Here is a 23,605-nt window from a genome sequence, read left to right on the forward strand (position 1 = left end):
CTACTACTACTACTACTACCACTACTACTACTACTACTACTACTACTACTACTACTACTACTACTACTACTACTGCTAAATAACTTTTCTATAGCGCGAGTCCCATCAATTGGCTCCAGGCGCTTTACAAATTCATTCTAAAACAAACTAGCACAAATTAAACGAGCATACAAAGTATACAAATGACTGAGATAAAACAACAACAAGCACAGCACTAAGCAAACTGGGTGTACCTTGTTACATCCCCCCCCCCACACACACACACACACACACACACACACGCTCACACACGCGCGCGCGCACGCACGCACGGACGTACGCGCACACACACACACACACACACACACACGCACGCACACACACACACACACACTCACTCGCACACACACACCTTGCGGCACTGTTCTGAACTCTCTGTAAGCGATCAAGGTCTTCAGTGGGGAGGCCAGTAAGCTATGTGTTACAGTAGTCAAGTCGACTCAGGATCAGAGAGGACCAAGTGGGGAGGCCAGCAAGCAATGTGTTACAGTAGTCAAGTCGACTCAGGATCAGAGAGGACCAATGGGACTTACTATTTGCTGCCGTTTTCCCTTCTCTGCTTGCAGCACATAACTATGACGATGATGAGGAGAATGGCGCAGATTGTGCCAAGAACACCTCCCAGAATGGCGGCCACCTTGGTCTTACTTATCTCCGAATCCTGGCACTTATCCCCTGTGTACGTCTTGTCATTGTCAGAATCGCACCTGGAAGCAGACACGATTACGTATTACATATTACTAACAAACATCAAATGGGCAAATCAGCCAACCAGCCAACCTAAAATTCCCCCCCCCCCTCCTCCCCCTGCTGCATGATATATACAGGTTGTCAACTAAGTATTGAGAATTAGTATTTCGCTTGTTACTGTGAAATTGACAGCACAGGGATGTTTTTGGTATAAAATCAGAGGCAAAACACACAAACAAGCAAACAAACAAACAAACAACACTTTTAGAAATCATCGTGTCTGAACCTCACCATGGTCCACAGAATGAGTGTGAATACTTACACACAAACAGCTTTGGCGGCGACTGTGCCCACAGAATGAGTGTGAATACTTACACACAAACAGCTTTGGCAGCGACTGTGCCCACAGAATGAGTGTGAATACTTACACACAAACAGCTTTGGCGGCGACTGTGCCCACAGAATGAGTGTGAATACTTACACACAAACAGCTTTGGCGGCGACTGTGCCCACAGAATGAGTGTGAATACTTACACACAAACAGCTTTGGCGGCAACTGTGCCCACAGAATGAGTGTGAATACTTACACACAAACAGCTTTGGCGGCGACTGTGCCCACAGAATGAGTGTGAATACTTACACACAAACAGCTTTGGCGGCGACTGTGCCCACAGAATGAGTGTGAATACTTACACACAAACAGCTTTGGCTGCGACTGTGCCCACAGAATGAGTGTGAATACTTACACACAAACAGCTTTGGCGGCGACTGTGCCCACAGAATGAGTGTGAATACTTACACACAAACAGCTTTGGCGGCGACTGTGCCCACAGAATGAGTGTGAATACTTACACACAAACAGCTTTGGCGGCGACTGTGCCCACAGAATGAGTGTGAATACTTACACACAAACAGCTTTGGCGGCGACTGTGCCCACAGAATGAGTGTGAATACTTACACACAAACAGCTTTGGCGGCGACTGTGCCCACAGAATTAGTGTGAATACTTACACACAAACAGCTTTGGCGGCGACTGTGTCCACAGAATGAGTGTGAATACTTACACACAAACAGCTTTGGCGGCGACTGTGCCCACAGAATGAGTGTGAATACTTACACACAAACAGCTTTGGCGGCGACTGTGCCCACAGAATTAGTGTGAATACTTACACACAAACAGCTTTGGCGGCGACTGTGCCCACAGAATGAGTGTGAATACTTACACACAAACAGCTTTGGCGGCGACTGTGCCCACAATCTCAACCTTGCACGTTCCGTGTCCGCTACAGTCTCCAAACGGTGCACACAGGGGGACACACTCTTGTTTCTCCCTGTCGCACATGTCTTGTGCACGGCATGGAGTGGATCGGGTGAGGGTTACATTGCACAAGTTGCTGGTCAACTCGGCAACTGTAAAAACGGCAACAACAGATACACGAATTTGTAAACCAGCAACTAAATTTAGAAAGGTAGGATGGTATTGACGAGATAAAGAATGGGTTGTGATGTTTGATGTTTCGATGTTCATCATCGCTGTGTGTGTGTGTGTGTGTGTGTGTGTGTGTGTGTGTGTGTGTGTGTGTGTGTGTGTGTGTGGTGTGTGTGTGTGTGTGTGTGTGTGTGAGTGAGTGAGTGAGTGTGTGTGTGTGTGTGTGTGTGTGTGCGTACGTGCGTGCGTGCGTGCGTGCGTACGTGCGTGCGTGCGTGCGTGCGTGCGTGCGTGCGTATCTGTCTGTGTATGAAGTTTTCCTGCATCAAGTTCTGCAAACCCTTCCACAAAAAGTTTTATTTTAACATATCACACTGCTGCCTGCAAAACGTAAACATACCCAACATAAACAAACAAACAAACAAACTAACAAATAAACACACAAACAAACAAACAAACAAACAAACAAACAAGGTATTCTCCTCATCTTTATCGAGAAAAAAAAGCTGGTCCACTTACAATCAGCTGCCATCTCTTGTCCGACTGTTGCGTTGAACGAAACGAAAGGTAAGAGCCCTGTAATTGCCTCTGAAACTTTGTCTTTCCTGGTTGTTTCGTTCAGTGACATTAAGCCCGAAGACTCGAACACAACCTCCACAACAAAGGTGGTATCCCTGTAATAACAAAAACATATTATATATATACAATGACTATACGTGTGGCACACTGACCTCATACGACAGACACAATACATGTTTTGATTCTACAACTGTATCAAAATGTACGATTTCACTAGTGTTTGGCCTTTACGTGAATGCTACTGAATCAGTACAAGACCGACTGACAGAGGTCTTCTAATGTCATACGATTTCAGCATCTGTCTACCACGTGGTTTTGAGGAACACGCCCTTTCTGGAAGTGATGCTTTTTTTCTTCCTTTTACCAGTGTGCATGTTTTAACAAGCATGGGCTTGCACGCCCAGATAGATAGAAAGTGAGACGGATGAGGCGAGAAGGTGTTGTCAATCAAATGATATTGTATTCAATCATTCTTTCCATGCAGCCCTCACAAGAAGTATGATTTACCTTTTCATTCGCTGCTTCATTTCCTCTCGAATGTAGAGGAAGCCAGGAATACCTTCAAATGCTTCTCTTATCTGCAAAATACACATGTGAATGAGAAAAACAGTTAAAAGAAATGTTTCTTTTTTTGTAGACAATTCAAACAATCACGCGGTGATAAGATATTCGCATCATAATGCCTTTTACGTATATTGCTGGTAAGCCAAAAAAATGACTCAGAGGGTTTTAAATCCAGCCGAGTGCCGTAACACAATCTCCTTAGGAGGCGAAGTCCAATCAAACAGGATTGAGTATTTTAGGGCTAATTCTTAGCCCTTTACACACTTTTGGTTACACAAAGGAAACCAAGACCATACAGAGAGACAGAAGCCGCCAGACCCCATCACAAACAGAACTTTATCCTACATACGTGAGAGAGACACTCGTGAGATAATAATCGTTCAAATCACACGTGTGTATATCATGTAAATGAGGTCATGTCAAGCAAGTCTGGCAGGGACCTGTTTTTTCAAAGCCTATCATGCCAAAGTCACCGAAACAAACGTCATCATAGAAAACAAAATTGCGCTCGCTAATTACCCTCGATGAATTTTTAGAACTAGCACGTCACGCCACACTTTCAGAGTGACGTTTCTTTGCTTTGACGTAATAGATTGCACGAGGCATTAGAAGTGATCGAGGTTCCAAAACAAGCGTCTTCAATTAACTGCCTCGACTTCAGGACATTTTCAGTCAAATACACGAAAGTACAGTATGTAGGATAAACAGAATACTACATGGCTTGCTTTACACTCGTTGCTTTTTCAAATAGTGAACAGCTCGCTTTCGCTCGCAGTTCAATATTTAAAAAAACAACTCGTGTAAATCTGGTACGACACAGCAAGCCATGTAGTAGGCCTATTCTCTATCTACAATCCACAGGTGTCTAGCCGGCGAGCTATAAATAGCTCGCACTCAAATGCCAACAACTCTGCAGAGCCTGCTGTGAAGGGCGACAGTAGTCTCCCTGTCACATAATCAAGAAAAGCTTTAATTCTGAACCGTCATCTTCTCGTATTCCTTAAACTCTTAGCTTTTAAAAAAAAAGAAGCGTGAAGCTCTGGTTTTCAAGCCGAAATAGTTGCATGTATTTTAGCGTTGACAACCCGCCTTCAACAACAGCAGCTTCTCAAGCTGTTTAAAAGATAGGTATGTCAACTTTATCATTCAACCAATCAATCAACTAATCAATCAACAAATCAAATCAACCAACAAATCAATCAATTAATCAATCGAACCATCGCTCGCTAGCTCACTCACTCACTCACTCACTCACTCATTGACTCACTCATTGACTCACTTACTCACTCATTCAATCGATCGATCAATCGATCAATGTCAGTCAGCCAGTCAATCAAACCATCACTCAATAACGCAATTAATCAAAACTTCCGTCCGTCCATCAATCAATCAATTAACCAACCAACCAACCAACCAACCAACCAACCAATCAATCAATCCATCAATCAATCGATTATTAGTGCGACGTAAAGTGAGGGGGTTTGAATCCCAAACTCTTTATTAATCCAGTCGATGTCACCCGTGTTTTGATATTTTCAAAATGATGGTTCAATTAAGGGTCTGCCTCTGCCGAAAGAGACTAACGATAATTATGATATGTTTTTTAATATATTATATTATATGCTGATGATGTGACCCTATTTTTGAACGATATGGATGAGTTAAAAAACGCATATCTATTTTTCCAAATTCTCAGGTTTGGCAATGAATAGACAAAAAACTGAAATCATGGCCTTAGGCAGTAATAAATATGGTAATGAAAATGAGTCTGGGTTAAGGTGGACTACAAAAGTGAGGATTTTGGGAATTTATTTCAGTAGCTCCTCATCGGTCTCTGAGATTGAAGAAAACTGGACAAGCCGTATTGACAATATACGACGCAACATTGTGAAATGGTTTAAACGAAATTGTAGTATCATGGGGAATTCGAAAATATGCATAGTGAAATCTCTTTTGTTATCGCAGATTATTTATCCGTTGCAAGCACTGGTAATACCCGAAAAAGGTATTGACTGAGATAGGCTAAATACTTTGTTTTACAGATTTATTTGAAACAAGAAGGGCAAAGCCCATACGACTCACATGCTTTACACATTTTTCCTACCAAAATACATGTGACCTTGACCCAAGGTCAAGGTCATCCAAGGTCATGCAACACAAAGCTGTTAATTCAAGACATAGGAAGTACAATGGTGCTTATTGGCTCTTTCTACCATGAGATATGGTCACTTTTAGTGGTTCACTACCTTATTTTGGTCACATTTCATAAGGGTCAAAGTGACCTTGACCTTGATCACATGTGACCAAATGTGTCTCATGATGAAAGCATAACATGTGCCCCACATAATTTTTAAGTTTGAAACAGTTATCTTCCATAGTTCAGGGTCAAGGTCACTTCAAAATATGTATACAATCCAACTTTGAAGAGCTCCTGTGACCTTGACCTTGAAGCAAGGCAAACCAAACTGGTATCAAAAGATGGGGCTTACTTTGCCCTATATATCATATATAGGTGAGGTATTGAATCTCAAAAACTTCAGAGAAAATGTGAAAAATGTGAAAAATAGCTGTTTTTTAGGCAACATTTATGGCCCCTGCGACCTTGACCTTGAAGCAAGGTCAAGATGCTATGTATGTTTTTTGGGGCCTTGTCATCATACACCATCTTGCCAAATTTGGTACTGATAGACTGAATAGTGTCCAAGAAATATCCAACGTTAAAGTTTTCCGGACGGACGGACGGACGTCCGGACGGACGTCCGGACGGACGGACGGACGACTCGGGTGAGTACATAGACTCACTTTTGCTTCGCATGTGAGTCAAAAAACCGATTTTCAAACACTAAGGCATTGGAGAAAGTTAAAAGAAAAGTGATGTGTCAAGATTGTCCAGATGGGTGTAATTGATGTAATTGATATGCAGTCCTCTTGTTTGTTGTCCTGGGCTGCACATTTATTGAACGAAAAGCAGGAAAGATGGAAACAGATACCGTTACATATGTTTTCGAAGCTTGGTGAAAGTTTGTGTTGTCTTCATTCTAACACCACTGTAATTTTTTTTAAAGGATTGGGATTAATTAAAAATGAATTTGGAAACAAGTATTAATTTGTTGGTTGAAAAATAAGGACATGATTCAGAGAGCAGTAGGAGGAGAAATGTTATTAAGTGATACGTGTTTATGGAACAGCAGTAATATAATGTATTGCGCCCAAACGCTTCAAAGCAGGCGTTTGTCGAGTAAAGGATGTATTTGTTGATAATGAGTTTTTGCCCTGCAATGTTATGCAGCAGAAGGTTGGATGTAAGCCTACAAGATTCTTTGAATATAGGGTCATTTGTACAGCAGTTAAAGCAGCAGCACTACGCTCTGCAAATGGAAATGTATGTGGATTTAATAAATTAAAGAATCTGAGTAAGCCTTGTCAATTTCGCAAATTAATTATAAAGGAAAAATATGTGGAGCCGGTTATAGTTAAAATTTGGGAAAATAACTTTGATATCAGGCCGGGAAAAGAGCAGTGGTTAATGGTAAACAAAGTAACCACTGAAACAAGATGCAAATGTTACAATGGAAAATATTGCACAATATTTACCCCACAAATATTTTATTGTATAAAATAGGTATTTCCTCGAGTAACTGTTGTATTTATTGTGAGAACGAAATTGATTATATTGAACATTTTGTTTAATTTTTGCCCGAAAATTATGTCCAAAAAAATGCGTTGCGATAAAGTGAATTGTAAATATAATATGATTATTAAAATTACCGTAAAGGAAGTTTTTTTGGGCGTGTTTGAAAATTCACAAAGTTCCAAGGCAATAATAAGAATTATTTATTGTGATAGCCAAAATGTGTGTTGGTATTTATAGATATGGTTCCCCTCTGGATATTGAATGCATTTTTGAGAGGGAATTATTATTTAGAAAAGTTGTTTAAAATACATTTAAAAATAGTATTATTAATGATATAGGTATATTTAAAGTAGAAACATTAATATAAAAAGCAGGAAAATAAAGAGAGAAAAAAAGATCAATGAAGAAGGATGCTCCCCGCCAACAACAACAAAAGAAGGGCAAAAAAGAAAGGGTTGAAGCAGCCTGCATGAAACTGAGATAAAAAAAAAAAAAAGAGAGAAAAAATGAAAAACAATCAATTGCGACGAAAAGTGAGGTGGTTTGAATCCCAAACTCTTTATTAATCCAGTCGATCTCACCTGTGTTGTGACATTTTGAAAGGTGCAAGAGGCGCAGGAGAAGGGTATCTTCAACACAAACTCCCCCTCTGCAATTCGAAAGGAATGAAAATTGTGAAAAACAACCCCACGTACCACAGTGAAGAGAGGGACACACACACACACACACACACACACACACACACACACACACACACACACACCTCTCTCTCTCTCTATATATCTATATATATATACGACTAGTGTCTGTGTGTCTGTCTGTGTGTCTGTCTGTGCGCGATGCGCGGCCAAGGTTCTCGATGGATCTGCTTCAAATTTGGTGGGCTTATTCAGAGAGACCCCGGACACAACCTCATCGATGAGATATTTCAACACGTGCTCTCAGCGCGCAGCGCGGAACCGATTTTGGTTCCACCTCAGCTATTTTGGTTCCACCTCAGCTTACCCGGGCCCCCATACCGACACACCATAGCCGCTACACCACATCACAACGCCAAAGTTCTCGGTGGATCTTTTTCAAATTTGGACACCGTATTCAGCTACACCCCGGACACAATATCATCGATGAGATATTTCAACACGTGCTCTCAGCGCGCAGCGCTGAACTCATTTTCGTTTTTGTGTTCATTTCACCATTATAAGTAACTCTTCCTTATCTTCTCCAGTGTTTGGCGTTTATCTCCCTTCCTTCGTGTGGCTTTCCCGTTCAGTTGTAAGTTACTACACTGCGCTGTCCACTGCGCTGAGCGTCTTCGGATATTCCCGGCGTTCTGTTACTGTTACCTATTTTTAGAAGGTCAACGCAGTGTACAGAACGTAAATTGGACCCGTAAATTATCCTCACTGTAAAAGTGCAAAGGTCGAATCAATTTATAGCCACGCGAAAAATACACTGTCATCTATCTCTCTATAGATACGGCTTCTCTGTGTTTGTGTGTGTGTGTGTGAGAGTGTGTGTGTCTCTATGTAAGCAACACCTGTGCATTCTTCAGTTCTGTTTGTGATGTGGTCTGGCGGCTTTTGTGTAATTTTATGTACTGGCCTTCCTTTGAGAAGCCATAACTTGCTCAGTCCTGTTTGAGTGGAGTTCGCCTCCAAAGGTGATTAACACGGTTACATTCGTCGACAAGGATGGGACTCGATATGGTCAGGAATGGCATTATGGCCACTGAATCATTTTCGTGCTGTTCCCATTCCACGAATCTGGGAGGGACCTAAGCTTGGCGGGTCCATAGTTCGGCGTACGGCTCTAAGTACTTCTTCCCGGCGAAGCCGGCTACCCGGCGAAGCGGGTATTCATTCTAGTATATATATATACGACTAGTGTCTGTGTGTCTGTCTGTGTGTCTGTGCGCGATGCGCGGCCAAGGTTCTCGATGGATCTGTTTCAAATTTGGTGATCATATTCCTGGACACAACCTGGTCGATGAGATATTTCAACACGTGCTCTCAGCGCGCAGCGCTGTGCGCGCTGAACCGATTTTGTGTTTTTTTGGTCTGGATCCACTACCAGTAACTCTTTCTTATCTTCTCCAGTGTTTTCAGCCGTGATTATCTCCCTTCCTCCGTGTGGCGTCAATCCATATTCCCGTTACTTCGTTACTATTTTTAGAAGGTCACTGCACGTTACTATTTTTAGAAGGTCTCCAGTGTTTTGCGCGTTTATCTCCTTTCCTTCGTGCGCCGGCGAAGCCGGCGTACACCCGGCTTTGCCGGGTCCCAGGCGCAGCCTGGTATTCGGCTCTACTTCTTCCCGGCGAAGCCGGTACCCGGCGAAGCGGGTAATCATCTAGTATATATATATATATATATATATATACACATACACAGACAGACAGACAGACAGACAGACACACACACACACACACACACACACACACACACGCACGCACGCACGCACGCACGCACGCGTGCACACACACACACAAACACACACACAAATACACCCCCCACACACACACACACACAAGCACCATCGTCACCACCAACACCACCACCTCCCCAACCCCTTTCACCCCCACCAACCCTACCACACTCTCAATCACTACCGACTCACCTGGTTTGACATTCGGGTTTGGAGAAGTAGTGGGGGCAGTTGTGGTTGGAGCAGAAGTGGGGGCAGCTGTGGTTGGAGCAGTAGTGGGGGCAGCTGTGGTAGATGTCTCTGTCATCGGAATGGAGGTAGTCGGGGCTTCTGTTTGCGTTGTAACACCGCCATCTTGAGTAGTGACAGTAGATTCGGCGGGAGAGGGTGTAGTAGACTCCGTTACAATGGGACCAGTGGTACCTGGAGCCGCTGTGGTATAGCTACCATCGGGCAGAGGAGTGGTGTCCGTGACCATACCAGTCGTGGATCCTGTGTCTGTTGGCCCAGTGACCGTTGACCCAGTGGCCGTTGACCCAGTGGCCGTTGGGTCAACGTCCACAGTAGGTGTTGACACAGTTCCCGGTGATCCAGTGTCCGTTGGTCCAGTGCTCACAATAGTTGTGGATCCAGTGCCCACAGAAGTTGTGGAGGCAGTAGCAGTTGCTGTGGCCGTTGTGTCAGTCACTGCTCCAGGAGTCGTGTTGTCGGTGTTCGCCGGTGTAGTAACAGCAGCATCTGTACTTGATACAGTGGTGGAAGACCCAGTCGTAACAGTGCTGGTAGGTGTGACCGATGTCGTTTGGGTTCCGTCCGCCATGCTGGTAGTCGTGCTGCTCTGAGTGGTGGTAGTGGCGGTGTCTGCAGAGGTAGGGGCTCCGGTAGAGAGAGCGACTGTGGTGATCGTTCCATCGGATGTAGTGGAAGGGGCAGTGGTTGAAGTGGAGGCTGAACGTACTGACGACGTTGTGAAGGCTGGTTACATTGAGGGGCAACGAAAAGGGAGAGAATTTGGATTAGTGTGTGTTCGTTTGTTAATTTATTTGTTTGATTGTTGGCTGGGGGTAGTGTGTGTGTGTGTGTGTGTGTGTGTGTGTGTGTGTGTGTGTGTCCCAGTGTATGTGTGTGTATGTCCCAGTGTGGGTTTGTGTGAGTGTGTGTGCGCGCACGCGTGTGTGTGTGTGTATATGTGTGTATGTGTGTGTGTGTGTGTGTGTGTGTGTGTGTGTGTGTGGGTGTGTGTGTGTGTGTGTGTGTGGGTGTGAATGCGTTTGGATGTGCGTGAGTGAGATCCCATGAAGCTTATTGTTTTACCCATTCGTCACTGCGATTGAGTCCCACACTGACGTAGCACAAGGGAAATAATCACAATAGAACTAACATTTCAAAGTAAAGCAGATACTCTCCCATACTTGTTGATGAATGCAAGGGTGTTTATTCAGCATCGTTTGCTAGTTAAATAACGCGATTTTGATACTCTCTTATTCTGTCAGTTTCTTATTCAGTCCTTGCATATGATTATTCAGTCCTTGCATATAATTATTCAGTCCTTGCATATAATTATTCAGTACCATGTAATGTTGAAAGTTACAGACAACAGGCAGTGTTTGACATACTAGTAAATATAATTTTCGACGATGCTATGCTGTGCTATTTTAAGTAACTATTAATGTCCCTTGTACAAGTGACTATTTGGGACATGAGGTGTGAATACGCTAAACTTTTCTTTGATATTTCCAGACTTGTTCAATACTGACCCACAATTAACCGCCTTCTTGCTTCCTCTACCCTCAGTGTGTTTCCCTACCCGCATCGTCCCCCCCCACCCCACCTCCCCCCACCCCCCCTGAACCCTGTTTGTTTGTAAATCCTGCATGTCTTTATAGTGATGTTCTGCTTCTTGCTTTATTTTGTGTGTGTATCGCTTGTACCACTTGTGTTGTTGCGTGTACGATTTATTTCCTTATTCTGATTGTTAATAGTCTGTAATGATTGTGATTTTCATTGATTTTGTTTAGTTTTGCTTATTGTCTTTGCGTGAGCCAGTTGTCTCTTGTTGTTTTTACCTTAAAGCAAAAATAAAGGCCTTGTGAAACCTTGTTTATGTCTGTCTGTCTGCCTCGTCTTCTCTTCTGCCTAAGTACCTGCCTGCTTTGGTCTCGTCGCACCATACTCACCTGTTCCCTCCCAATTTCTTCTAACCCTGTATTTGTGCAACTCTGTCTGCCCTCCACACCTGTCTATCTACCTCTTCTTACTTTCTTTCTGTCTAATTACCTGTCTGTTTTAGCTTCATCATACAGTGGATGTAATTTACTCACCTGTTACGAGGAAGATGGTGAGGAGGACTCGTTTCATTGCACCGGTGGTTCTCATTTTGAGGTGTGTGTGTTTTTTTTTCTCTCTCTCTCTCTAGTATCTGCAAAAAAAGAAAACAGTTATTCATCAGTATGACTATAGTTGCAGGCCCCGACAATTCACCAAAGACAAACATTTGACCGAGATTGTACATGGGCGTAAACTCGTTGCTAGCATTACGTCATATGTGCATGAGTGCGTGCACTTCTGAAACGATGTTGCAACAACAAAATCTGCGACAAAAACATCTGCAACAACATAAACAACACTCGTAGAAACAAACACAACAAGAACGTGTATTACAGGCGCACACTGCAAAACATGTAATGGTAGAGGACGATCAAATCAATTAGAGCTAGAAGTAGAGCTTGTATAGAGGGCTAGTGACCTGGGGTCGTGTGCACAAGAAACTGCCCTACTGGATGGGCCTGAGCACTTGTTCGGATTGGTTGAAATCACAAAGAAATCTCAGTTTCAACCTCATCCGACTTCGACCGGGTTGATTCCTACCCAGTTGGGAACCTTTTCGTGCACACCGCCCCTGCATGCGGTCCTAAAACTCTGTGTCGGGTGCACTGGCTGTTTGTCGCCAACACACGCAGGTTGCTAAGGAAAAAGGAAGTTACACACAACCCCCAAAACATGCACATGATGCATATCGTTGAGAGTCCGGATGGTTCAGGATCTTTTCACAGATTGTAAAAGTAGTCAGTGGTGTGTTTATGCGTCATGTTATGTTTTTATTTGCTACTCAATTACTTTTGTGCCCCCCCCTCTCTCTCTCTCTCTCTCTCTCACTCTTTTTGTGGTTTGAGTTTGGTATTGATTTTTATTTTTGCTTGTTTGCTTGTTTGTCTGTGTGATTTTTTTGTAGTGGTGTTTTGTTTTCTATCCATAATTTGTTCTATCCATTTTCTTTTGTTTCTGTCAGTTTGCTTTGATTGTACATGTAGTGTGTTTGTCTTGTGTGTTTGCTTGTTTGTGTGTTTGCTTGTTTGTGTGTTTGCTTGTTTGTGTGTTTGCTTGTTTGTGTGTTTGCTTGTTTGTGTGTTTGTGTGTTTGCTTGTTTGTGTGTTTGCTTGTTTGTGTGTTTGCTTGTTTGTGTGTTTGTGTGTTTGCTTGTTTGTGTGTTTGCTTGTTTGTGTGTTTGTGTGTTTGCTTGTTTGTGTGTTTGCTTGTTTGTGTGTTTGCTTGTTTGCTTGTTTGCTTGTTTGTGTGTTTGCTTGTTTGCTTGTTTGCTTGTTTACTTGTTTACTTGTTTGTGTGTTTGCTTGTTTGCTTGTTTTTTTTGGTTGGGTTGTTTTCATGTTCTTTTGTTTGCTTGTTTTTGTTTGTTTGTTTGCTTTTTGGCGGGGGAAGGGGGGGGGGGTTAGTTTTTTTTTCTCCCTTGTTTGCTTCGTTTGTATAGAATCCCCCTTTTATACAGCTTGGCTTTCTTTGTGAAGTTTTCCTTCCCGGTACCGTATTTCATACACGTCCTGGCATATGTATGCTAAATAGTCTGTCCTGTGAAGGAACTACGTACCCCACCCCTTTCATAAAGAAAAGAAACAAGGAAAGAGATAAAGAAGCCCTTTATATCGTGTTTCATGTGAGAGTGACGATCAGTTAAAAAGAAAAAAAAATAGCTGAAGGAAAAGACTGCATGCGGCCACAAAAACAGGCTGCCAGGTGCACACGTTATTGTTTGCTTCTCCACAGGCGAAACTATTGCAAACAGGAAGCTACTAGGTAACACCCCCCCCCCCCCCCCCCCCGGCGAAACAAGAAGCGCGTTCAAGATCTTGTTGTCCCAATTTCTCGCACGATCTTTTTAAAGATTATGACTAAATAAACCACCCGTGTCCATAACTTCCTCTTGCCTTTCTTATGGAGTCTATGAATACAAGGAAAACCAAAATCATGTTTTCGCGAACAAATTTATCCTCGTCGGGTAAGTAGTTATAGCGTGTCCACGAGCAAGGCTGTAAATCTTCGTGAATTGTAAACATCCTCATAGTATAGCAACGATGGCAATATTGACCCAGGGTGCTTGACGAAACAGGATGAACGTTGCCGTTGAGACAGAAATCACGTGAGCGGTGACATTCGCAAAAGAGCTTCAACTTCCTGTTTGTATGCTGGGTGATGAACCCTAATCATCACTATCATCCTCATCATCATCACTATCCTCCTCCTCCTCCTCCGCCTCCTCCTCCTCCTCCTCCTCATCATCATCATCATCATCATCATCATCATCATCATCATCATCATCATCATCATCATCATCAAGCTGTTTCAGCATATTTTGGATTTATGAAATGTCCTCAAATGACAAAATACGTAAGCATTGCATTTTGATAGGTAATTCGTCAAACACGAGCAGTGTTCGTGTGTTTTAAACTGTTTCCAGATTACGTTTCTTGGTTTCTGCGATGCAGTGTATACGTTGAAAATCGGAGAGAAAAAAAATGGACTGATAACAGAATAGACACTAATTAACTAAGTAATTAACTACGTAACTTATTCTCTAACTAACTAACCAACTAACTAAATAAATAAATAAATAACGAACTAACTAACTAGGCGAATGACTAAACAAAACTAAACTAAACTAAGAATACAAAAACAAGAAAGGTAGGTTGTTGGAACGTTTGTTGACAAAACAATACATTCACAGATATTTCGACCCAACGGTCTTTTAAGGTCTTTTTTAGTTTTTGGATAAACTAAACTAAACAAAATTAAACTTGGAGGTAGAGTAATACATCTTGCAACATTCGACACGATCACAGCCTAATATACTACTACTACTACTAATAATAATAATAACTGGACATTTTTAAGTGCCTAACCTATGGCTCTAGGCCCTTTACAAAAGAACATATATATACAGAATAGAACAATTAAAAGTACAACCTACATAAAACAAAATAATCATACAGACACAAATCACCACATGTACTGTTCACACAATAATCATATATGCAATACACACTATATATATACAAACATACACAGCTAACACTCTCAACAATCATAACAACTTTATGGGAGAGGAGTATGTGCAGAAATGGAATGAAGAAGACATTAGGCCAGGTTGGTGTAATATTGTGTGAAGAAGAAAGTTTTCAACTGTTGTTTAAAAGAGCTGTCTCCCAATCTTTCGCAACCGTTTAATTAAACAATCACTGATTCACATTTTCAAACAGAATTACGACCACTCACCTTATCCAGCTGATTGAAATATCTGTCGGTGTCAGATGTGCTCTTAAATCAGCTTATTCCGTTATTTCATTTGTCTCTTTCTTGTTCACTTTTTCTGAAAATACTCCTTTTCTTCTTTCTTTTCTTCTTCTTCTTCTATAGATTCAGTCAAGAAATCAAACTGAGAAAACAAAACAACAGGTTCGATCAGCCCGCGAATCCACGTGCGCCGCCTTTGCTCGGTCGTCGATAACTAAGACTTATCTGATATATACTTTCCTATATATATAGACTAGTATGTATGGGAGAGTCGCAAAGCGGTATTTTAATGTCCTGCTCTTGCGTGATCGCTTTGACTTTCAACACAACATCCGCTTATTCAAGAGACTTACTACTTGCAAAGGTGTAGCTTTACAGTGTTGTAAACACTTGTCGTATGATGTTGCGACATGGAAGATATAAGCTCTGTCCCGCGTAAGCATACATGTGCAATCAGTCCGCAACAGAAACGAACCCGCCCAGGATTTTAAATTAGGTATACGAACTCTTTAACTTGCTCTCTTACCGTGGTTCAGTACTCTACCTGCTTACAATAGAGAGTTCGACTGCTTCTGTAAAAAAAGAAGACGAACAAAAGAAAGAAAGAAAAGAGATTGTTGCAAGTAACAGTTACTTAGCACGGCCTTTCAACTCGAAATGATTGTTGTTTGTGTTTACATTAAATGGTAGTAAGACCTGCCAACGCTTGTGAAGCCTTAAGTTTATCAAATTTGATTTTTGGGGGGAGTTTTCAGCGTAGCAAATGGTGTTTAAGTGTAACATTTTCTAACTTTATTCCCACATCCGCATTTATGCCATTTTGCACAAGAACGCACATTTTAAATAAAGTTTCATGAGAATGGAGGAACACAAAATGCCCGTTAGAGAGTATCTGCAATGCAACTTTTCAGTGTAGACCATGTTTTATGACCAATGTTGTGACCGCTACACGGGGGTGGGAAGCAGGAATAAGTACCAGGACTAAAACAAAAAGGAGAGGAGAGGCATGCTTGTGATTCCTCTTCTAGTTCGTGAAAAATTGCAAAGAATAAGTGTGCATCATCACCAACTATTCGGTAGCGTAAGAGACAATTCTATCTTTTTGTCATGAGAAGCAAACCATCTGATCCAAGTATCAGTCAAAAGCAGTGCTCAGTACAAAGGAAAATACAAAGAAGAACAAGTCGCGTAAGGCGAAAATACAACATTTAGTCAAGTAGCTGTCGAACTCACAGAATGAAACTGAACGCAATGCCATTTTTCAGCAAGACCGTATACTCGTAGCATCGTCAGTCCATCGCTCATGGCAAAGGCAGTGAAATTGACAAGAAGAGCGGGGTAGTAGTTGCGCTAAGAAGGATAGCACGCTTTTCTGTACCTCTCTTCGTTTTAACTTTCTGAGCGTGTTTTTAATCCAAACATATCATATCTATATGTTTTTGGAATCAGGAACCGACAAGGAATAAGATGAAAGTGTTTTTAAATTGATTTCGACAATTTAATTTTGATAATAATTTTTATATATTTAATTTTCAGAGCTTGTTTTTAATCCAAATATAACATATTTATATGTTTTTGGAATCATAAATTGATGGAGAATAAGATGAACGTAAATTTGGATCGTTTTATAAATTTTTATTTTTTTTTACAATTTTCAGATTTTTAATGACCAAAGGCTTTAATTAATTTTTAAGCCACCAAGCTGAAATGCAATACCGAAGTCCGGGCTTCGTCGAAGATTACTTGACCAAAATTTCAACCAATTTGGTTGAAAAATGAGGGCGTGACAGTGCCGCCTCAACTTTCACGAAAAGCCGGATATGACGTCATCAAAGACATTTATCAAAAAAATGAAAAAAACGTTCGGGGATTTCATACCCAGGAACTCTCATGTCAAATTTCATAAAGATCGGTCCAGTAGTTTAGTCTGAATCGCTCTACACACACACACACACACACACACACACACACACACACACACAGACACACGCACATACACCACGACCCTCGTTTCGATTCCCCCTCGATGTTAAAATATTTAGTCAAAACTTGACTAAATATAAACAAGTCGCGTAAGGCGAAAATACAATATTTAGTCAAGTAGCTGCCCTTTTTCAGCAAGACCGTATACTCGTAGCATCGTCAGTCCACCGCTCATGGCAAAGGCAGTGAAATTGACAAGAAGAGCGGGGTAGTAGTTGCGCTAAGAAGGATAGCACGCTTTTCTGTACCTCTCTTTGTTTTAACTTTCTGAGCGTGTTTTTAATCCAAACATATCATATCTATATGTTTTTTGAATCAGGAACCGACAAGGAATAAGATGAAAGTGTTTTTAAATTGATTTCGAAAAAAAAATTTTGATAATAATTTTTATATATTTAATTTTCAGAGCTTGTTTTTAATCCGAATATAACATATTTATATGTTTTTGGAATCAGCAAATGATGGAGAATAAGATAAACGTAAATTTGGATCGTTTTATAAATTTTTATTTTTTTTTACAATTTTCCGATATTTAATGACCAAAGTCATAAATTAATTTTTAAGCCACCAAGCTGAAATGCAATACCGAACCCCGGGCTTCGTCGAAGATTACTTGACCAAAATTTCAACCAATTTGGTTGAAAAATGAGGGCGTGACAGTGCCGCCTCAACTTTCACGAAAAGCCGGATATGACGTCATCAAAGACATTTATAAAAAAAATGAAAAAAACGTTCGGGGATTTCATACCCAGGAACTCTCATGTCAAATTTCATAAAGATCGGTCCAGTAGTTTAGTCTGAATCGCTCTACACACACACACAGACACACACACAGACACACGCACATACACCATACCCTCGTTTCGATTCCCCCTCGATGTTAAAATATTTAGTCAAAACTTGACTAAATATAAAAAAGGAAAAGAAGAAATATACAAAGAAAAATGGACATACCAGCTTCTCGCAGATTGATCTACTGAACACAGCGATCAAGACGTCGTCAGTTTGGGTTGGGAAATGAACGAATTGACTTCTTCGACGTTGAAAAAAAGTTAAAACGAACACCCCCTCCTTCACATTGAAGCCGTACCTCTCGCACTCTCTCCTACACACACAGGAAAGAGCCGCTCCCTATTACAAACCAACCTGAAAAACATTCCTCGAATTTAGCATATTTTGAACAAATGAACAGAGGCCTTGAACGTCGGATTCTGTAAAGAGCTGACGCTAACGTTCCGATTGAAAGATACCCTCCTTCCCGTGGAAGCGATCATGAACGCTGACTCAGTCTCTGGTTTTACATGTGATAGAGCATTCCCCCTTTTGGGACGCACATCAAAAATACTACAGCCTAGCTGTTTCCTGTGCGAATTGGGATGTTTCTTGTTCAAGGTTACATGTTGATATAATATTATACTAATCGGATACAAAAAATGTTCAGTAAGAAATTCCCATTTTACAGAGAAACTAGCTAGACTGTATAGATTTTTATGTACATGACTTACTCGTATATTCGGTTGTTATGGCGGAGTCTCACCAAGACAACGCACGGCCAGCGCACTGAAAATGAATCAAAAATGGAAAATAATGATCAGTGCGTCGTTGTGTGACTGCGGTTTTGTAGAAGCACATTTTTGTGCATGCTCAAAAAATCCCAACGCACACAGCGAATGACAACGAATGCGTAGCGTTGGTCTAGCGCGCTCGACGAACGAGTAACGCATATTGACGCACACCCAGCGAACGAAAACGCACTGGCCAAAATCGCAATGTTTCGCGATATTTTCAGTGCGCTGGCCGTGCGTCGTCTTGGTGTGACTCCGCCATTAGGATGCAGTTATCACTTGTAAAAGCCTGGACTGATCTATGGTCATCACGCGAAGGAACAGTCGTTCGGCTCACAATCTCAGATCTGCCAAGAATGTACATGGGATAGGACCATCCCTCCAGTTGTTTGCACACGTTACACATTCATCACCCTTGCTACTTCCTGTGCAGATTAGTTTTTTTTAAATAAATAAATATGTAAACTAAAACAAAATTATGTAATCTGCAAAATCAATTCATACAAAAATCCTACCCGGCACATAAAACACCGAGGCTGTTGTGTTTTTGGTATGTGTCAATGTGAAGGGATGGGCTCAAGTTATTCCCTGTAAAAACCTGGTATGGTCGACAGATTTGAAATGGTGAGCGAAATCGTTTACACCACAGGAGCTTGTATCCAACCGCCGGTCGATCATTATTTACTCCTGCATGTCTATTATTTACTGCTGCATGCTTACCCTTACTTCTACTATTTACTACTATTAATAAAATAGTAGTTAGGAGACTCTAGGGAATAAGGAGTAAATAATGATCGACCGGCGATTGGATACAAGCTCCTGTGGTTTACACCGGAGGGACTGTGCCTGTAAACTTCACCCTGCGAAGTGTAAATGTATGAAGCACGGAAGTTCATGCAACACAGTAGCACACACATTTTTACAACCCGAACGACACTGAAAAGAAATTATGTTGGTTTTTTTCTACCCCCCTCCTGAACCCTTTATTGCTCCCGTCGAATGATTCAAGCACTCAACCCGCAACTTCGCAAGCTTTCTGAAGAACGGAATTTATATTGTCCTGTGAAACGTAGTTCTCGTGCCTTTTCAATAGTTTAAGGGGGCTTACAATACAACTTTCTTGGAAGGTTATAGGACTGATTTTGAGATGATCCCGTTAAACCAGTAAAATACGATATGATATTGGGTGCTTTAGGATGCTCTCTATTGTTTCTCAAGGATTGCAAAATACCCATTTGTGTTGAATAAGAAAGTAGGGATCAAGTGGAACTATTTACTCTTAAACTATTGTTAATTATACTGCCTAACGAATATACCGTTTTTAAACAACAACAACGAAGTAAAGAAAAATAGACTAAGAAAAAGGAACGAATGACCTATCTACATACCTACCTATCTACTTACCTACCTATACCTAACTACCTAACCTACTTAACTACTTAACCATCTGTCTACCTAAGTAACTAACCCACTGCTGAAAATACAGCTAGTGTTCTAGATGCACGGACGTGTAGCAAAGACCTGTACGCGTACGTACGTGTAGATATTGCGTCACCCGTGACTCACTTTCTTTCTCTAATGTTCCAAATCATACGTTGTTTTGCTCCCACCAAGACTGCAGATCTTGGCAAACGCGTGACGTAAAAGCTAGATTTGATGACGTTACCCGTACACGTTCCCGTACACGTGGTGAAAGGTGCCACAACTAGATCTTGCTAATATTGAGCGAGTTTTAGCGTCCACTAAGGTGACTCGAGTCGAACCGGAGGTCGCAAAAACTCGGTCCGGTACGACTGGAGTGACGTCACCGGTTAACCAACTTTCAACCTTGCTTCCTGCGTAGGGTCTCTCCAGTTCCAAGATGGCTGCCAAGGCGAGGTGAGAAACTTCTGCAAATATTTTTTGACAAAGTTACGGATTGTGAGAAGACATTTGTTGTAAATCACTTAGCCTTTCAAAAATTAAGGATACTGGGTTGGTTACTGTCTTGGTTTTAATGCATTTTATTTTAGCAGTGATGTTTATTTTGGGAAGAAATGAGGTCAACAGGAGTTTGGGTGCGATTTCGGCTCAAATGTACTTTAGCGCCCTGAACTTTTACCCGGCTGTTTTGCGCTCGATTTTCACGCTCACTTCTTCATTGACGTTCGAATCGATAGTTCGATGTTTTGGCATTACATTCACATCAACAATAAAACAGTACTGCTTGTTCATCATCGTCGTCCATCAACTCTCCACAACAGTAAATCCGTAACGCGCTTGTCGCCATCTTGTTGCAAGGGACGCGACTGGACACAACCCAACAGCGTTTCCGCGAAGAAAAAAACCAGACATGCGCAGTGACCCTACCATAGCTCAACCCTGTTCCTCGCGAAAACTCGCTCCCTGACGGACTAACTTAGCGAGCGCACGATAACGACCAGATTCGTTTTCATGCTTTTCGTGTTTGTTTCGCTCGTGGAAACGTATGCGTGTGTTGATCTTCTCAAGTCATAGTGCCACTTGCACTTGCGAATCAAAAATCGACACCCGGGTATCGATAACCTGCTGTCAGTCAAACCGTGAATAATCTCAAGACAGATCAATAGTGACTTTAATATTTCATAGTGTATATTTTCTGGAGACTTACACCATGCACAATGCGTCATACTCCATCGCCATAAAACTCCGCTTGCCGGCGTTTCTTTCATAATGGAAAATTCATTAGCCGATCAAAAATCAATTTCTGGGTTGACTCAAAATGCACTTTCAGCTTATTCGCCGGATTTCAGCAAACCTGAAGGCAAAAGGCAATTCATTATGTGTAGAATATTTTAAAATAATGACTACATTTTGTACATTGAATGTATGTTGAAGTATTGTTCTAAATACGCGCGAATAATGTGCTGACACGGTTCACTGATTGTCAAAACAGAGGATCCAGAGGGAACACAACCATTAAATTAACTAAACTAATTTATTGATTTATATGTGTACGTGCGTGCGTGTGCGTGCTTTCGCGTGCGTGCGTGTGTGTGTGTGTGTGTGTGTGTAAGCTTGTATGACTGTGTATCTTCATATCTGTGTCTGCTTGTTTATGTTGGTCGTTTGAAAAGCCAGTGGTGGTCTTAGCCGTGACACTTTCTAGTCGAGAGAGCTTTTATCTATCAGTCAGTCAATGGAAAATAAATGATTGCTTCGTGCATGTTGCATGTCCTCATGCTTGACCTGTTTTCAGGTGGGTCGTGCGTTTGAAGACGCGACTTCAAAAAACAATGACGCATTCTCGCAAGCACACACACACACACATGCACGCACGCACGTACGCACTAACGCACGCACAGACGCACACACGCACACACACACACACACACGCACAGACACAGACACACACACACCACACACACACACACACACACACACACACACACACACACACACACAGACACACACACAGACACACACACACACCACACACACACACACACGCACGCACACACGCACACACACACGCACACACACACACACACACACACACACACACACACACACACACATTGAATTACACATGGCTACATGATTCACCGGTTCATTTTACAAAGAGATATTAACGTCGATGGGTGTTGTCATTTACCAGCAGTTATTGCTTACTCGACGAGGATATTGCGAAACAATTGTATTTGTTTGCACAATCGGACATCCTGATGTTTGCGCTGGGTGTGATGACTATCACTGACTCAGACAATATTTACAGTGGATAAAAAATTCCCCGGTTCGCTACACCGGATAACACGGCATGAAGCGTCATGAATAGCTTTTAACAGCAATCGTCAATCAAAAACTGTAGGATAAATGAAGAGAGAGAGAGAGAGAGAGAGAGAGAGAGAGAGAGAGAGAGAGAGAGAGAGAGAGAGAGAGAGAGAGAGAGAGAGAGAGAGAGAGAGAGAGAGAGAATGACAATGACAATGACAAATTCTTTATTAACGAGGGTAATGGCATAAGCAAACAGGAGCTTTTTTACATCCAGCCTTCGCCCATGGGAGGGTTTAATCTAATGATAATACGTTTTAAAAATGTTGGAATATCAATTAAAGAAGTAATAAAAACAAACGACAAACAAGCAAACGATTAACAGACTAAACAAACAAACAAAAATATACATACAAACGAACATGACATATTATTGTCAAAGGTATAATGAAAACTGCTTCAAGCAACAAAAAACGTGTGAAACTTCGAGAGAAGAAAAAATCCGTGAAACTGAGGAGTCAATGAAGCAACTACGTTGCAAGTAATAGCATGTAGCATCGTTACATAAGTCATGTTATGAAATTAATTAGGTACATTTATCTACTGAAACGTGTAAAAGGTACAAATAAGGCATCAACAATATAAACATGTTCAGGTTAAGTGAGAACGAAATGTGCCATGTATAAGGAATGAGAAATATCTGTCTTTAAAAGTCTTGGCATTGACAGAATTTTTGAGACCGCTTGGAAGTGAATTCCAAAGATTCGTCTCCGAAAAGAGTAGGCTGGACTTAAAAAGATCTATACGAGGCCGAGGAGCATACATTTTTGTCGGGTCTCTTAAATTGTGGGAAGTGAATTGAAAAGAAAGAGGTGCAGGCGCTCTTCCAATTATGAGTGTATGCGTCAAAATGCCTTTATTGTACATGAGTCTTGATTTAGGAGGAAGAATGTTTAAAAGTTTATAGTCTTCGTTGGAAACCGAGACTTGTAATAAAATAACTTTGATTGCTCTTTTATGTATACTAAATAAAGGTTTCAGAGTTTTTGCACTCGCACAATCCCATAGTGTTGACGCATAATCAATGATCGATTGAATGTGAGCGTTAAAGAAAAGTTGCCTGCCATGCCTGTTCAAGAAGTGTTTTATTCTGGACAACAAGTAAAGCCTCTTGGAGAGTACTTTACAAACTCCTGTAACGTGATCAGTCCACGATAAATCGTTATCAAGAATAACACCCAGAACTTTGTGTTTATTAACTTCTTCAACAATGTGATTATCAATCGTTAAAGGTGGAAGTTTAGATTTTAAGTTTTGGCGTTTTTGTCTGGTGGTAATAAGCATGCTTTTTGTTTTGTCTGGATTAAGAGCCATGTGGTTTAATTC

General features: G+C 41.4%; 1 protein-coding gene across 2 annotated transcripts in view; it reads right to left on the reverse strand.

Moving 5' to 3' along the window:
* LOC138960271 (uncharacterized) overlaps window positions 1-15,218 on the reverse strand; it is a 24,886-nt gene extending 9,668 nt beyond the window's left edge. Inside the window, exons 1-8 of one of the 2 annotated variants that reach the window (XM_070332096.1) lie at window positions 14,925-15,218; window positions 11,681-11,778; window positions 9,552-10,334; window positions 7,517-7,584; window positions 3,245-3,315; window positions 2,678-2,832; window positions 1,953-2,139; window positions 573-746 (exon numbers count right to left, since the gene is read on the reverse strand). In XM_070332096.1, coding sequence (XP_070188197.1) covers window positions 573-746; window positions 1,953-2,139; window positions 2,678-2,832; window positions 3,245-3,315; window positions 7,517-7,584; window positions 9,552-10,334; window positions 11,681-11,735 — 1,493 coding nt within the window. In that variant the 5' untranslated portion in view covers window positions 11,736-11,778; window positions 14,925-15,218. The remainder of the gene's footprint in view (window positions 1-572; window positions 747-1,952; window positions 2,140-2,677; window positions 2,833-3,244; window positions 3,316-7,516; window positions 7,585-9,551; window positions 10,335-11,680; window positions 11,779-14,924) is intronic. The other variant, XM_070332095.1, reaches the window with a different exon arrangement.
* Between the last annotated feature and the right edge of the window lie 8,387 nt (window positions 15,219-23,605).

This window comes from Littorina saxatilis, linkage group LG2 (genome assembly GCF_037325665.1).
Source record: "Littorina saxatilis isolate snail1 linkage group LG2, US_GU_Lsax_2.0, whole genome shotgun sequence".
Classification (NCBI taxonomy): Eukaryota; Metazoa; Mollusca; class Gastropoda; order Littorinimorpha; family Littorinidae; genus Littorina; species Littorina saxatilis.